Genomic DNA, 17,194 nt, shown 5'->3' with positions numbered 1-17,194 from the left:
CAAGACCCGTGCTCTGCTCATGACACCGTGTCTCCGGCCGCCAGGGCCGCCGCCCTGCATCCAAGAAACTCTTGATAGCTTAAAAAACGGTTCACGATAACAAAGTATATTTCTGAGTTTCAAAAAGATGTATGTGGACATTTTTAAAAATGTGTATACAATTTAAAAGTAAATTTTTGTATAGTACAAAAAGGGTACCACTAAAAAATAAATATTTGTGATATTTAAAATAATGTTTATATAATGTAAGAAATTGTTTCCTTAGTTTTATAAAAATGTATATTATCATTAAAAATATCAACGTGTATCTAAAAAGGGAAACTCTTGCCTCCTACCGGCCGATCCGCGCGATCGTTCCGCCTGCTCCGTGTCCGTCCGATCGTGACTTGATCAGACGGTCAAGAGCATTCCTGCGTCCGTCGGCTTTGTGTCCGTTTTCTGCAACCCAGCTCTTGTTTCATGACCTTTTCCTGCAACTGCAGATCCAGCGCTGGGTGTCTGCCGCCTGCGGCACGTGACGTGTGTCGCATGTAGACCCACTGCACCGCACATCCTTCTCCCCTTATCTTCTCTCTTCTCCAATAAGTCTTTCTTCCCCAACTCCGACAGCACTGCCCACCTCGTCCCAACCACTCCGGTAGCAACGCCGTCCTCTTCGTGGGTTTTACCTTTCGACACCAATGCTATTCTCGGCCGCGGCTGGCCATGGCCACAACCATCTCAAGCTCCTGCAACACCACTGCTCACTCAAGCCAGCCGGCCACCGCCACGCGCTCGCACATGCCCGTGCTCGCTATCGGCCCGCGCCAGCAGTCGTCGTTCGCCGATGAGGTAGAGTGAGGCATGGCTCACGATGTGCTTCTGCAACAGCGGCGATGGCATCGCATGCCCGTGGGCGACCTTGGAGGTAGTATGCAAGCAACAACTAGTGGCTACAGCCCCAAGCGCCATGGAGGTAGCATGCGAGCTCGTCGGCCGATGCGGCTGGTGATGGGGATTGGCGGTGCTCGCAAGTGGATGGCCTTGTGGTTGGGGGCGGCGACGCCAACAACGGCGGTGTTGTCGGCAACATCGTCATTCATTTTCATTGATTTTTTTTCTACAACATCATCCATGTTTCAGAAGTTTCTTCCGCAACAACACCCATGTTGCAGAAAAGTAAAGGCAGTTTTTTTTCAGCAAGATCATTTATATTGCAAAAGCTCCTTCCGCAACAACACCAATGTTGTAGAAAAGTAAATGTTTTTTTTTGCAAAACCATCTATGTTGCAAAATTTCGTTCCGCAACAACACCCATGTTATAGAACTTTGTATGTAACATGCTCTTTTGTCGCAAAAGTTTTTATATAACATGATCTTTTCTTTTTGAAAAAATTCTACAACATACTCTTTGTTGCAAAAGTTTTTCTGCAACATAAGCTCTACTGCAAAGGTTTCCGCAACCTCATCTATGTTGCAAAGTTATTTTGCAACAAAGCGCTTGTTTTCTGCAACTCGACCGTTGTTTTACGAATTAATGGGCCAGGAAGGCGACCAAGCCGCATGCCAGAAGTAGATCGGACGGCTGCGCGCGTACATCGAACGGCCGTTGAGGTGGCGGATGTTTCATACGGATCAGCTGGTGGACGCGTAGTAGTCCTCATCTAAAAAACAATTTGACCTTATATTCAAAAAAGTGTTCAAAACATTTATGAAAAGAATTTTTTGGCTATTTATTTGGAAAATGTTCAACGTGTATTAAAATAATGTTTGACTTGTACACAAAAATATATAAAACAATAAACAAGTTGTAGTGTGTTAAAAAAGAGAACTAATTAAAAAGGAAGCACAGAGCCACATATCCAAAGGCGAAGAACCAAAGAAAATTAAGAAAAAAAAGAACAAAAACTGAAGTATAATAAAGAAAAAAAATAAAAACCAGACAAAACTGGTGAAAAAACAAAGAAAACCAAGGTGCAACAAAAAAAGGAAAAAAAAGATAAAGAACGGTGAAGACAGGGGAAAAAACCTAAGAAAAAACAAGAAAGCTCGACCAAAAAAGTGAAAACCAGACAAAGAAACCGACACAGAAAAGCCGGCACAAAATACAAAAAAAGGATAAAATGAAAATCGAAGAAAAAATGCACAAGCTGCTACAGTAGACAGGCCAGCTCCCACCACGCCTGAGGCGAGATATATGCCCCCCGTGCCCAATCTTCTGTAGCTTATTGGGCTCTACCCAGCTCTGCACGTCTGCCTCATCGAGCGAAGCACAGAGCCACATAACCATCAAGACCTTTCACCTCGAAAAAAAAGGATAAATATATTTTTCGTCCTCGAACTCTTTCGAGAGTTTAGAAATCATTCTACAACTCAAAATCGGATAGTTTTCATCACTCAATTATCAAAATCGGATAGTTTTCGTCCCTCACGCCGCTTCGGGCGGTTTTCATCCGTCATGAACAGTAAACTTTCATCCCACAAGTTTTCAGATTTTTTTGCTTCGGGCGGATGTCCAAAAAATATGAAAATTTGTACGCACCTTGCACACCCGAGGAACTTTGATCCCACAAGTTTTCAGATTTTTTTGCTATTTTTTTGAATTTACTGTTCGTCGATTTACTGTTCATGACAGACGAAAACCGCCGAAACGGTGTGAGGGACGAAAACTATCTGGTTTTGATAGTTGAGAGACGAAAATTATCCGATTTTGAGTTGAGGTACGATTTCTAAACTCTCGAAAGAGTTCGAGAACGAAAAATATACTTATCCCAAAAAAAATCCATCGAGACCTAGGCATCTAGCGCAGCCATGAAACCAAGATCGATCGCCAAGCGACGTGCGGTGGATGCCGCCGACCTACTCTCGGACGACCTCCGGCACGAGATCTTCGCTCGCCTGGCACCGGGCGTCCTCGACCTCATCCGCTGCGCAGGCACGTGCGCACGTTGGTTCCGGCTCATCAGCCGCCCGGCTTTCCTCCGGCGCGCCGGCATCTCGCCGGAGAACGCGCGCCACCGGTCCTCCTTCCTCATTGGCGCCTTCTTCGGGCCGGAAGTGATACCCGTGGTGCACCTGAATGCGCCCAGGAAAAGGAAATCCAACCCGCCTCCGGGATTCTTCAGGCTTTGTGCGCTGCAGACCGGCGGCGAGCGTCTCACCTTCACCTCGTTCATCCACAACAATGATGGAACCTTCAACTACGCGACGCCTCTGGTGTCGCGTCGCGGCCTTCTCCTGGTGCGCCGGGCGTTCTCGACCTCGTACGCTGCGCAGGCATGTGCACACGCTGGTTTCGCCTCATCAGCTGCTCGGCCTTCCTCCGGCGCGTCGGCATCTCGTCGGAGAACGCGCGCCACCGGTCCTCCTTCCTCCTTGGTGCCTTCTACATATCGCAAGCGACACCCGTGAAAATACCCAAGCTGGGCAAGAAAAGGAAATCCGACGACCCTCCGCGGTTCTTCAGACTTCGTACGCAGCAGACAGGCGGCGACCGCCTCACCTTCACCACGTTCATCCCCAACAAGAATGGAATCTTCAACTATGCGTGGCCCATGGCGGCGCATCGCGGCCTTCTCCTGGTGGAACGCTTGACCCATGACTGGCGGAAGCTCCATCTGGCCGTGTGACATCCCCTGATTGGCGAGGGGAGCACGCGTCTACTCCCACCGCCTCCGCAGGATCTGGACCCCATGAACGTCGGGTATCATATGACTGGCTATGCCCTTGTCACGGCGTCAGACCACCTGCAGCCGGTCTTCCAAGTGCTCTTCACCATTGAATGCTATGATGACAAGCTGGTGTACGTCTTCTCGTACTCCTCCGCCATGGACAGTTGGAGTGCACCTATCAAGTGCTCCCAAACTTTCGGCCTCACCAGGTCTGGGCCGCGCGCTGGCGTGGTGAATGATGGCATCGTGCATTGGTTGTACAAGGACAATGCAAACTTCTACATCCTCAACATAAGCGCTGACGCAGCACATGGCTCCTTAACCAAGATCCCTATTCAAGTCAAAGGTGGCTTGTCAGCACCGTTCCCGTGCATACTTAAGGAAGGAAAGCTCTCATTTGTGAATATCGGAGATAAAGATGTCCTTGAACTTTGGACCAAGCAAGAACAAGACGAGCATAGTTGTGAGGGTAAGGAAGGATGGGTGCACTCCGAGTTGGCGCCCCTAGAGGTCAAGGGAATTCAGATCTTGTCCTTCGCAGAGAGCTTATGCGTGATATTTATGGTGCAAAAAGAGTGTCGTAGAATACTCACTCTTAACCTCGTCAGCAATAAAATGGAGGAAGTGATAAAGGAATACAGACATGTTCTATTCGTACAATTGTTTCGAAGAGTGGAAAAACCAGAGTCATGTGCTCTACTAGGTAGATTGGCCGTCGTACCTATTTCACCTATCAGTTGGAAACTATGAAGTGCAATAAGATGGGAAAGATGAACCCATGCTTTATATAGTTATATATTTATGGGTGAATCATTGGTGATACTCCCTCCGTCTCATAATGTAAGACATTTTTTGACACTACTATGGGACAGAGGGAGTATGTTCGATTGAGCAGAAGAGAAATTCCGCTGTAGTACTTTTTTCTTATTTTGTCAGTATCTTTTACCATTCTATAACGTGACCTATGTTTTAGTGTCTAAAAGCGGACATATGTTTATACCACTTACTTTCGGTACCAAACACATTGTGCAACATCATGGCGGTTTTTTCACTTTCACGCACTGCAGCTGCATGTTATACCATTTATGGATGAATCATTGCTGATTATGTTGGATTGACCAGAAGAGAAAGTTTGGTGTAAGACTGATTTCTTATTTTGTCAGTATCTTTTATCATTCTATTACATGAGCTAAGTTTTGGTGTCTAAACGCGAACATATATTTGTACCACTTATTTTTGGTACCAAACACATTGTGCAACCTCACAACGGTTGTTACACTTTCATGCACTGCAACTGCACGTTATATAGCCCAATCATCGTTTTAGAGTGGAAAACAATAGAAAGGCTAGAAACTATTTTTTTGAGTATTATATAGTGAGCAATGAATATAAAAAGGGACAATATATTAGAAATATCGTATTAAATGGAAGCATGAAGTATTATGGAAAATAGGAAAATCATATTACCTACAAAAAACCTTATGAAGTTTTTTATTTATCGATATTGTACATTTTCTAAGAAAAAGGGTAAAAGCTATGAGACCTTTTGGTAACACTTCAAAATATTCCCCGCAAAAATAACCTTTTTAGATTATTCCAGCATTTTCTATTTCAAATCGGAATTCTACTTCATTTTTCATGTAATAACTCTTTTTTTTGGGAAAATGTAATGGCTCAAAACATTATTATTTACCACTTTTTCTGCCAAAATAAACTCCTGATAAGTTCTTAACAAGTATTACCTCCGTCTCAAATTACTTGTCTTAGATTTTTCGACATACAAATGTATCTAATCTAACACTAAAACATGTCTAGATACATCGGTATCTAGAAAAATCGAAGACAATTAACCTGGGACGGAGTGAGTACTCCCTCCTTTCTGGTTTATAAGGCTCAATTCAAAAATCTCACCAACCAAGGTAGATGATGAGTGGTGGAATATTTTTTGTAGTTTGCAAAAGCACCCAATTAATGCTCTTGTTTTCCTCAAAAAATTATGTTTACGAATGCATTAATTGCAATGCATGCATGCATAAAGTGCATGCATTGGTCAGTTTTCTCTTAACACTTGCATGCAATGATTTAATGCACCTTGAAGTCTGAACATGTGATGGGGAACAACCAAATTGAGCCTTATAAAATGGAAAAACTAAAATTTTGAGATAAGCCCTATAAACCGGAAAGGAGGGAGTATATAATTCCTGATTGCGCTGCTATATCAGGGCTTTAACTATGCTGCTAATATATTTTTGTTTCTGTTCTCGAATTGTGGGATAGGGTTTTCAAGTAGCAGTTAATACGCACTGGTGGTTGTTTCTTGCAGATATTTGATTCGATGCATAATGTAAGTAAGCAGAATTGTCAATGAGTTTTTTAAATTAAATTGTCAATGATTATTTGTTACGCAGATTTCAAGTAACTGTTGCTATATACGTTCCATTGTTGGGCAATTGTGTGATTAGTTTTAATTGCTAGTTCATTCTAGAAAACATACTAGTACTTTCTATTGTGTAACTACTTTCATTGCTAGATCTTCGTCCTAACTTGGTAAATTATTAAACATATATTTAGAAGTATTCCTTATTTGTATTCGTGCCCCATTATTAAGTAACACCGTGGTGCTGTGGTTGGATTAGGGACTTAGGGTTCAGGATGATCAGAGCTCTTCCTTCGTCAAAATTGGAGACTAAAAGGATAAGGCGATGAAGGCTTGATGGCGGTTGCCCTGACTGATAGAGTGACTAGCTGGATATAGCAAACTGAAACAACAAATTAGCGTTGGTTTGGTTGTGGCATAAGAGTATTAACTGAAACGACAAATTAGCATTGATTTAAAGTGAAGTACTTTGCTTTGCACAAGGTTGTGGTCACGTAGTAATGGCCGTCCATCGTGATGCCATGTCAGAAGTGGATACCTATGTTGTGACTAATTAGGCTTTTTTGGAAGAACTTTCGATATATTTATTAAACATCATGGTAGTACAAAGAAAGGTGGGGTAATCAGAAATTACATCCATGTCCATAGACAGCGATGACTGCAAGCAGTGAAGTGAGTCGATGACCCCTCCCTCGTCTAAGCTGGGTAAAATCTTGTGGTAGTAGACCATTGGAAAGTCGCCGTGCTAAGACTCCAAAGTCGTTAGTAAGCATGCTAGCACGGATGTGACACATGGCTTCATGCGGGAGCAAGCTAGGAGCAGAGCACGGAGGCGGAGGCACTCGAGAACGAATCATGGTCGATAGTGGAGGTTGGTGGGTGGCTGGAGGCAGAGCTCGTGACGAGCTCCAATGGCCGCAGATGGTTGTGCTAGGCGGGAGGAAGCTAGGGGTTATGCAGGAGAAAGACGAGAGAAGGAAAGCATGACGAACTCACGTCGTCCATGACCGCGTGGTCGGCAGAGGCGAGGGAGCACGTCAGTTGCGTTCTTGTCGTCAGCAACCAACAACGCAATAGTGGCATGCAGTGGGATAGGCTCGAAGTTGTGTGGCTCGACTCGATAAGGATAGGTAATTAAGGCAGGGTCATTTTTTTTGAAAAGAAGGTAGATAACTTTCTACCTTATATTTCAAAACAGACCAGGCCTGGGGACCAAAGGTCGATTACATGAAGCTTAAATTTGACACACAAGGTGCCCTGGACATAAGCTGCCAGTTAAAGAAAAAGGGAGAGAAGCTAAGCTAGAAAAAGACACCAAGCGTCAGTAGCCATCTGATCATCCTGATTGCGGCATCTATGCTTCCATAACCGGAGTAACTGTTAAGGCAGGATCATCGTCCATGATGGCGAGGAAAGGTGATGGTGGCGGCATGCTTGCGACGCCAGTCATGTCCCCTAAATAGGAGTAAATAACATAAAACTACTACTTTACAGGTTAGGGTTTTAAAAAACTACCGCTTTTTAATTTTTCTTAGATAACTACCAAATGGGTGGTTGGCTGTTTCAAAAAATCCAAATTGCAGAGTGTTTTCCAATTGATCACGATTATGATAGTTGGGCCCCATGTGTAAGAGCTCTGATTGTTTGACCGTTTGTTTGACCACTAGGGATGGGCCTGCACATAAATTTTAAAAAGCAATCAGGTCCCTACATTTTTTTCCAAAAAGCAATCCGGTCCTACTCTAGATCAGCACAGCCATGGCGCTGCTCCTTTCGCTCCCGAGCTCTCCTAACAGAATCTCGCGAGGCCGCCTCCTCCGGCCGGCGAGCCGCCCGCTGCCGGTGATCACCGGCGCTCAACCCCTGGTTGCTCCTCCGCCTCACCTCCTTCTCCCCCTGCGTTTCTCCGCCCGCCGCCGTGCACGACGCCGCTGCGCCAGTGGCCGCCTCTCTACGCCGGCTCCCCATGGCGTAGGGCGAGCCCTGGCGACCCCATGGCAGGCGGCGACCCCCAGCCGGTCCCGATGGCGAGCGGCGGCGCAGTGACCCGAGCGGAGCCCCGTGGCGGGCAGCGGCCCTCAGCGGCTCCCATTGGCGCGCGGCGGTGCGGCGACCCGAGCGGAGCCCATGGCGGGCGGCGACCCTCAGCGGCTCACGTTGGCGCACAGCGACCCGTGCCGGAGCCCCATGGCGCGCGACGGAGACTCCAGGTGGCGCGCGGCAGGGTCGCCGGCCTTTGGTATGCCTCCTCGTCTCCACATTATCATCAGGAGCTCCAACGAGCTTCTACCAGCGGCAGCAGCAGAGGGAGGGGGGTCGAAGTGGCATAGGGTGGTGGCCGGACGTGGCACAGGACGGCGGCATGGGCCAGCAGTGTGCCAGCGGCCATGGCGGTTCTGTGATGTTCTTGACGAGCATCGAGAATGGAGGAGAAGGGATGCAGAGGGGAGAAGAGGAAGATAAGAAGAAACATTGACATGTGGGCCCCACACGTCAGTTAACGGTTAAACTAACGGTCAAACTAACGCTTCGTTTAGGTGTGGGCTCGACTTGTCATAATTGTGATCAATTGATAAGCACTCGGCGATTTTGGTTTTCTGAAATAGCCGACCACCCATTTAGTAGTTATTAAAAAAAAATTAAAAACCGGTAGTTTTTTGGAACCCTAGCCTATAAAGTAGTAGTTTTATGCTATTTACTCCCTAAATAGAGACGGGTCTATTCAGCCTATCTGACAAGAATGAATGGACCGCCAACACCCGGGATGTGAATTAGCTTGTCCATCTTCTTCCACACCTCCACGTAGAGGACGAGGTGGAAGGAGATGAGAAACGTAGGTGGTGTACTCGATGAGATTCAGCTGAGCACCAGATAATCTCGTGATCGTAGAAAAAAACCTTGTAAAGACTGAGCTAGAGATGCAAGTCATATATTTCTGCAAGAAAAAAATAATGTCGTTAATTCTCTTCAGAAGTGTCTCCCTGAGTCCCTGTGCTGCTTAATTTTCGTCAGAACTGGTGTGTGATGTGCTGCTTAATTTCCTTCAGCAGTTTATTTCCGTGGCTTCTTCTTTTGAGATATAAGTTTCTTTCCGTGGCTGATAATTTCTACGATGACCTCCTGCGCGAGATCTTCGCGCGCGTGGCGCCGGCCATTCTCGACCTCATCCGCTACGCGGGCACCTGCACACGTTGGTTCCGCCTCATCAGCTGCCTGGCCTTCCTCCGGCGAGTCGGCATCTCGCCGGAGAACGTGCGCCACCGGTCCTCCTTCCTCCTTGGTGCCTTCTGCATACCGGAGGCGATACCCGTGAAAATACCGAAGCTGCTGAAGAAAAGGAAATCAGACTTGCCACCGCAGTTCTTCAGGCTTCGTGCGCAGCAGACCGGCGGCGAGCGCCTCACCTTCACCAAGTTCATCCCCAACAACGATGGAATCTTCAACTACACGAGACCCCTGCTGTCGCATCGCGGCCATCTCCTGATGCATCGCCCGACCCATGACTGGCGGAAGCTCCATCTGGTCGTGTGCCATCCCCTGATCGGCCAGCGGAGCACGCGTCTCCTCACACCGCCTCCACGGGACCTGGACAGCCTTGATGTCGGGTATTATATGATCGGCTATGCCCTTGTCACGGCAGCAGACCACCGTGCCACCGGTTATCTCGACCACCACCCGCATCCGGTGTTCCATGTACTCTTCACCACTCGATCCTACCATGACAAGTTAGAGTATGTATTATCTTACTCCTCCGCCCTGTGCAGTTGGAGTTCGTTTATCAAGTGCTCCTAAACTTTTGGCCTCACCAGGTCTCACTACCGGAATAATTGGCTACCCCGACAGCCTATTCTATGCCGACGGCCTTTTGTCGGGGCCGTCGGCATAGACGGAGCTATGCTGACGGCCTAGGGAAAGCTGTAGGCATAGAAAGGTCATCGGCATACCTCAGACTATGCCGACGGCAGCCGTAGGCATAGAAAGGCCGTCAGCATATCTCTGACTACACCGACGGCAGCCGTCGGTGACGTGTGGCCGTCGGCGTATAGGTGGCCCTGGTGGCCCGGCCTCAGACGGCAGCCTAACGCTGTCAAATCTATGCCGACGGCCCTCACGACGGCCGTCGGCATATGTTTTATCTGGTTTTTTTCAGGAACTGCCACGTGGCAATACTATGCCGACGGTCCTGCCGTAGGCATATATATTATCTGTTTTTTATCTTTTAAATTGTTTTTATTTTAAAAATGATTAATTTAAATCTGTTTTTATGTATTATAAGCGCCAAAAATGTTTCTGTGTTACGAAAAATAAGTATGTGATTCTGAAAAAATAAACATTGTAAAACACATTTGTGTAATTAGAAAAACATATGTTGCATTTTAAAAATGTTCAGGCATTTCGAAATACTGTTAATAACATTTTTTAAATGTTTACGCAATGTACAAAAAATTTCATGTAGTTTAAAATGTTCCGTACCATCCGAAAATGTCTAACACGTATTTCAAAAAAGTTTCAAAACTCGTATTTGGAACAATGTTAATTATATGTATAATTTTTTTAAAAAAATACTAAATTTCTAGCACATTTAATATTTTTTATACATACGATTAACATGTTCTCAAATACAAGTTTTTGAAACTTTATTCAAATAAGTGGATAAACTTTTTTGGATTGTACGACACATTTTTTAAAACAACGCTAACAATTTTTTACATTGTATAAACATTTAAAAAAATGTCATCAATAGTTTTTCGAATGCCTGAACATTTTTAAAATGCAACATATGGTTGTTTTAATTACACAAATGTGTTTTATAATGTTTATTTTTTTAATGTCGCGTACCATTTTTTTGTAAGACATATTTTTTTAATTGTCGCAAACACAAGAATATAATTTATTTTCTTACATAGAACAAGAAGGAATAGCAACCTGAAAAATGTTTATCCCATCTAGACATGTTGTGTTGTTGTGGCCTAGTGGTAATCTTAGTTAACGCTGATCATAAGGTCACATGGTCGAGCCACGATGCTCCCTTTTTTGTGTGACAGTTAAAAAAATACTTTTCGGTCCATATTACATGATATACAAATTAGGCGTGGTACTTAAACATGAATCATCATCCCTCTTGTGGTTGTCCACCTTCCCTTACACAGTCCACAGTTTCAAAACCCCACCATCTATTTTTCTTTCATTTTATTTTAGGCGTTTATATATAACATAAATAAAAAACGCAAGGGCTTATCTGCATATCTACAATGTGACATTGCCTGACAGTAGGCCCTGGCCACGCTGGCATGCCACATAGGCCATAGATACATCTGCATATGTACGGATGGTTCTTCGCGTGTCTACGAGTGTGGTCGGTGGCCTTCGGGGCTAGCTATGCCACCAAATCTTGTGATGGGTCCTCTTACATGCCACAAAGTGTGGTGGCAACTTCGAACACCTAGCACGGGGTTCCGAAGTGTGACCCCCTTCACGGACGGCACTACCGCCCACACTTGGAGGGGGAAACATCTGCGTCGGGTTGACGTAGAGGGAATCTTGTGGTGGGTAGGGCCCGGACCTTGTTCTGGAGTCTTCACATGGGCTGACCCCATCACAACGAGGTGGAGAAGTCCATTGGTCAAAGGGCTTCTCTGCATATCTACAATGTGACATTGGCTGACAGTGGGCCCTGGCCACGCTGGCATGCCACATAGGCCATAGATACATCTGCATATGTACGGTTTGTTCTTCGCGTGTCTACGAGTGTGGTCGGTGGCCTTCAGGGGCTAGCTATGCCACCAAATCTTGTGATGGGTCCTCTTACATGCCACAAAGTGTGGTGGCAACTTCAAACACCTAGCGCGGGGCTCCGAAGTGTGACCCCCTTCACGGACGGCGCTACCGCCGACACTTGGAGGGGGGAAACGTCTGCGTCGGGTTGACGTAGAGGGAATCTTGTGGCGGGTAGGGCCCGGACCTTGTTCTAGAGTCTTCACATGGGCTGACCCCATCACAACGAGGTGGAGAAGTCCATTGGTCAAAGGGCTTCTCTGCATATCTACAATGTGACATTGGCTGACAGTGGACCCTGGCCACGCTGGCATGCCACATAGGCCATAGATACATCTGCATATGTACGGATTGTTCTTCGCGTGTATACGAGTGTGGTCGGTGGCCTTCGAGGGCTAGCTATGCCACCAAATCTTGTGATGGCTCCTCTTACATGCCACGAAGTGTGGTGGCAACTTCAAACACCTAGCGCGGGGCTCCGAAGAGGCAATACGCGGCTCGGGGGTGTGGTGCCATGCATATCTCCAATTTCTTGCATTGAAACCCTATGGGTGCACTAAATGTCTCAAATATTGCAAGCGGGCCCGAAAAATGCCATATCCTGGCACATGTCATGCAATGGCCCCCTCTGAGAGCACGAGAACTTTTGAGGTCAACAGAGCAACGGGCAACACACTTCCTTCACAAACCGGACACGTTCTCTCTCGATAGCCAGATACTACCTCGGAGATGGTGTAGTTTACAAGTGACCTCCAGTCAGTCTTCTGCGAAACATGCTCAAAATTTCACCACACCTACAAGGACCATACGACGACACTGTGCCAGGTCTCGAGTATTTCCAGCATCATGTGATTTTTGTTTGATTTTAACGGCTGGATCCGGCATGCCGCCGAGGTACATTCGCCTCCCTGTGGTGGGGCATGCCCCTCCTTGGGTTGCACTAGGCCTACACATACCTCAAAGACATCATATATGATTTGACAAACCACCCCTGGACATCATTTCAGGTGGCCGCCGTGCAGATCTGCAATTTCCCGCATTGAAACCCTACGGATGCAGTAAATGTCTCAAATATTGCAGGCGGGCTCGAAATGCCATGTCCTGGCACGTGTCATGCAATGGCCCCCTTTGAGAGCACGAGAAGTTTCGAGGTCAACGGAGCAACGGGCAACGCACTTCCTTCACAAATCGGACACGTTCTCTCTCAATAGCCAGATACTACCTCGGAGATGGTGTAGTTTACAAGCGACCTCCGGTCAGGCTTCTGCGAAACGTGCTCAAAATTTCACCACACTCTACAAGGGCCAAATGACGACACCGTGCCAGGTCCCGAGTACTTCCTGCATCGTGTGATTTTTATTCGATTTTAATAGCTGGATCCGGCATGCCGCCGAGGTACATTCGCCTCCCTGTGGTGGGGTCTGCCCCTCCTTGGGTTGCACTAGGCCTACACATACCGCAAAGACATCATATATGATTTGACAAAACCACTTCTGGACATCATTTCAGGTGGCCGCCGTGCAGATCTGCAATTTCCCGCATAGTCGTCATACCGAACACACCATTCCCCGATCCATTCCCTCCCCACCTCACCTCACCATCTCCTCCTCGCTGCCCTCCTCTGCCCTCACGGATCGTCGTCGGTCGGTCCAAGATGGTAGAAGAAATTAGAAAAAAAAAGAGAAAGAACACAATTGTATGAGATTGGTTCCTATTGGTGGAAACATTTGTGCCACGGATCGATGACGTGGCGCATATCCATCCATCTATCCATCTAGCTGTCCACCCCACATCCATCCATCCATCTAGAGGAAAGAAGAAAAAGAAAAGAAAAAGATAAACGATCCCACCCGACCCCTACCTCGCTCTCTCCCCACGAACCGAACCTCTCTGTCTCTCGCGACTCCTCTCCCCCACGAATCTCTCTCCCTCGCCGCCGCCACCACCCACGCCGGCCAGTTCCGGTGAGCTCCGGCGGCGCGCAGCACGCCCCCGAGCTCCCCTAGGTCCGCTCCCCTTCCCCACATCCAGAATCGGCGCTCATGCCCTCCACCGTCCCCGTGGCTAGCTAGGGTTTCGGCTGCCACCCCTATCATCGCCGGGATCAGGCACATCCGGCGATGGCGAGGCCAGAGCTCGAGGGATCCGTTACCAGCGTGGCGCAGGTACGTCCTTCCCCTTTTTCCTCACCCGAATCCACCCCCACCTCACCATCTCCTTTCCTTCCCTTGCTGCAGGTCACCTTGGAGCGGTCTGGACGGCAACAACGGCAGGAGGGCGCCGTCCTTCCTGCTCGAGGAGGCAGAGGACGAGGGGCGCACCTAGCTGGCGGCCCTGTCCTGCTCGAGGAGGCGGGGCCTGCCGAGCTCAAGCACGGCCACAACGACCCAGCTCGGTAGGTAGCACCTCCATCTCCTCCGCCTCCTTCCTCTGCTCACTATTGCTGCTGCAAATCCTCCACCTCCATCTCCTCGGGGAGGAGGTTCAGATTTGTTTGGCATCTTCAACTCGAAACGACACGCACATGCTCTGTTTGGCATGTTCAGTGCAAGCACGGAGGTGCCCTCATCAATCTAAACTATAAACCTGTAACTCTAGCAGCAAATTTATGGAGTTTTAATTTGAGGAGACTACATGAGGAAAAAAACTCATCTTTTTTGCTGTATGTAATCTGGCAGTTCGTGGTCGAACCACTTTGATTTCCATTCTGTCTCGTCTTCCCTCATAAGGACAACTAGTAGCTCCGCCGTTTGTTGGTGTACTCATCCTGATCCAATTGTCTACCTTTCTTACTGGGAAGAAAAAAATGCAGAACGAAATCGCTATCTTTCCTGTTTAAAATGTCCAGAAAGCTTTTGTCCAAGGGGTCTAGCTACTGTAATTTTTATTTATATATATTGATTGATTGTGGCCTGTTTGTTCGGTTGGTTGACTCATTCATCCTCATGTACAGTACATTAGTTTTGGCAAAAAAAGAAAATGGGGAAAGCAGTATCAGCACACGAGGAGCAAAGTTCTTTGCTGTCTTGGCTTTACTGGTAAGCTACATGTTAAATTAGATGTGATTTACTAGACTAGATTGTATTACCTCTGACCCATAATATAAGAGCGTTTTTGAAACCACACTAGTGCCAAAAAATGCTCTTATATTATTATTATGGATGGAGGCAGTACATTAATAAACGAGACCAACAAGTATGGATATATAGAAGCATCAGCCATTACTAGACAGATAGTACATTACATCTCATTAACTCATTTGCTATTCAACTGAACGCACTATTTGAGGAGGAGGTAGACGAATATGTGATGCAAATCCTCTTGTATGAAGGAATCCTAGAGGGATTTGTATGAACAAGTCATTTATTTATTTGTATAGTTTGACATGGATGAGTATAGGTACACATGTGCTCCACGGTTTTAGTTCGTCTTCTTGTGTTGCTGCACTTCGTTTAGAGATACAGCAACATTAGTTAGGTCCATGGATGGATGGATCAACACATACAGCTAGCAGTGCTAGCAACAACAACAAAATAACCTTGTGATTGATTCTGTTGACGCTAGCATGCTCTGTTAGTTTTAGAGCCCAACCATGGACCGTACATACTAAGCTAGCTCAAGCACACACACAGGCAACTTGATTGCTTTCTGTAGATACTAGCAGCACGTGTGTCTCCTATACTAGCTTGCTTAATTTTTGTACTAGATCAACAACACTAGCTCTTACTTGTTTGTTAGATTCGGAGTAACAGGCATCCTTCATTGACGATGACGACAACCAGGGCATCCACCGGCACGACGACGCCCCACACATGGTCCAACTCGGCTACAACCTCCTCTACCGCGTGACGGCGACCGTGGTTGTGTGCGCCATCGACTACAACCTCCTCTCATGTGAATCCATCTCCTACCTCTAGCTCCCTCTCTTGTGCTGCTATATTAGTACCTTGCTCTGTTTCATGTGCATGGGTGATTTTGTTTGTGCTTGTCGTGCCTGTGTCATGGAAAAGATCATTCCTATTTACAAGTAATGATGATTCGGAGTAGCACACTTGTTAAATTCTGCTCTTGTATTAGACCCCATTTGTGGTTACTGTGATGTGTATTGATTCAGCCTCCTAGTACTGCAGATCATGCATGCTAATAATTTATAATGGCCTTGTTAGTTACTGCAGCTAGGCTGTGTTAATTGTTGGTGTTTAATCTAGCTAGCATGTTTGTACCATCAGGATTGCATCAAATTGCAGCTAGCTAGCCTGTTTGAAATCTGATTTTTTTGCTTGGTATGCTGCTCGTCTGAATCTACTTACACGCTTGACTGAATTTAACTTGGTGCTATTGCTGTCAAATCCTAGTACTCAATCACCTGGACATTGCTGCATTGTTTGCCAATTAGTTTGCTTGCTTCCTTGTTGCCACAAAAAAAATCTGAATCTTTTGTGTGTGTAATTCAGTTTTATCGTTATGTATGCAATCTGATCTAGACTTTCGATTTTGACTTACAGTTGCGTCTAGATTAGAACTATGTATGTGCTTTCAGAGAACATGCCTTTCTCTTTTAGGGAGTTCAACATTTTAGCATTGGTCAACTCCTCTTCTTTGCTTACAACCAGCATCACAGGAACCATATGTGTACACTCACATGTTCCTTAGTTAGCACTTGGTCTATTTGTCAAGGAGTTCAAGATGCTCCAAAATACCTTTTTGCTTTGTTTTGTTGATTTTCATATTACCTCATGATCAAGTCCTACATACTCCTACTCTGTATCTACTAAATCATCACAGGGGCTATTTGTGTCCAGTTTAAATACCTACTCTGCACCTAGTGGAAAAACTATGTTATGATTGTATACCCTGTACCCTTTGCTGTGGGCTATGTTGTTATATTCCTGCATGTCCATTCCAGACATTGTTGTATTGCTCATACCCTTGTATATGAGCTCTACCTAACACTAGTACTATAATGAGCGGACAAACAACGTTTTTTCTTGTGTAACTTATATATTCATGAGGATTATTATTGGGACATAACATGACCAACCCTGGCCTTTTTGGCTAATGTATCAACTATGAAATTACTAGCCTTTTTGGCTGGTATAATTTTTTTTTGCTTCTGGGCAGCAAGTATGCCGACGGCATTGCCCTCGGCATAGCTTGACTATGCCGACGGCTTTGCTGTCCGCATAGACATGCAACCAGAGCTCGCATGCCATGACACGTGGCAGCATCTATGCCATGACACATGCAATGACAGGAGCGCCCAGCGGCTGCCGCGTGGCAGATTTATGCCGACGGCCTGGCCGTCGGCATAGATTTTCATCTATGCTGATGGCTTGGCCGTCGGCATACCTCTGCCACGCGGCGGTCGATGATTCGTCAGCGCTTTTGACGG

The 17,194-nt window shown here is 46.4% G+C and overlaps 1 protein-coding gene across 2 annotated transcripts; it reads left to right on the top strand.

Moving 5' to 3' along the window:
* Positions 1-13,655: 13,655 nt before the first annotated feature.
* Positions 13,656-15,915, top strand: LOC125531603 (uncharacterized). 2 transcript variants are annotated; one of them, XM_048695942.2, is made up of 4 exons: positions 13,656-13,967; positions 14,040-14,197; positions 14,756-14,840; positions 15,555-15,915. In XM_048695942.2, exons 1-4 carry the CDS (start codon positions 13,923-13,925, stop codon positions 15,717-15,719), a joined length of 453 nt encoding a protein of 150 aa, XP_048551899.2. In that variant the 5' UTR covers positions 13,656-13,922; the 3' UTR covers positions 15,720-15,915. The 2 variants fall into 2 exon arrangements, with proteins under 2 accessions (XP_048551899.2, XP_048551900.2); XM_048695943.2 differs by having other exon boundaries at positions 15,541-15,915.
* The last annotated feature ends 1,279 nt before the right edge of the window (positions 15,916-17,194 follow it).

Source organism: Triticum urartu, chromosome 3A (genome assembly GCF_056163025.1).
Source record: "Triticum urartu cultivar PI428250 chromosome 3A, HENAU_Tu73, whole genome shotgun sequence".
Classification (NCBI taxonomy): Eukaryota; Viridiplantae; Streptophyta; class Magnoliopsida; order Poales; family Poaceae; genus Triticum; species Triticum urartu.
The sequence above is the reverse complement of the archived record's forward strand: the minus strand, read 5'-3'. Positions and strand labels throughout refer to the sequence as shown.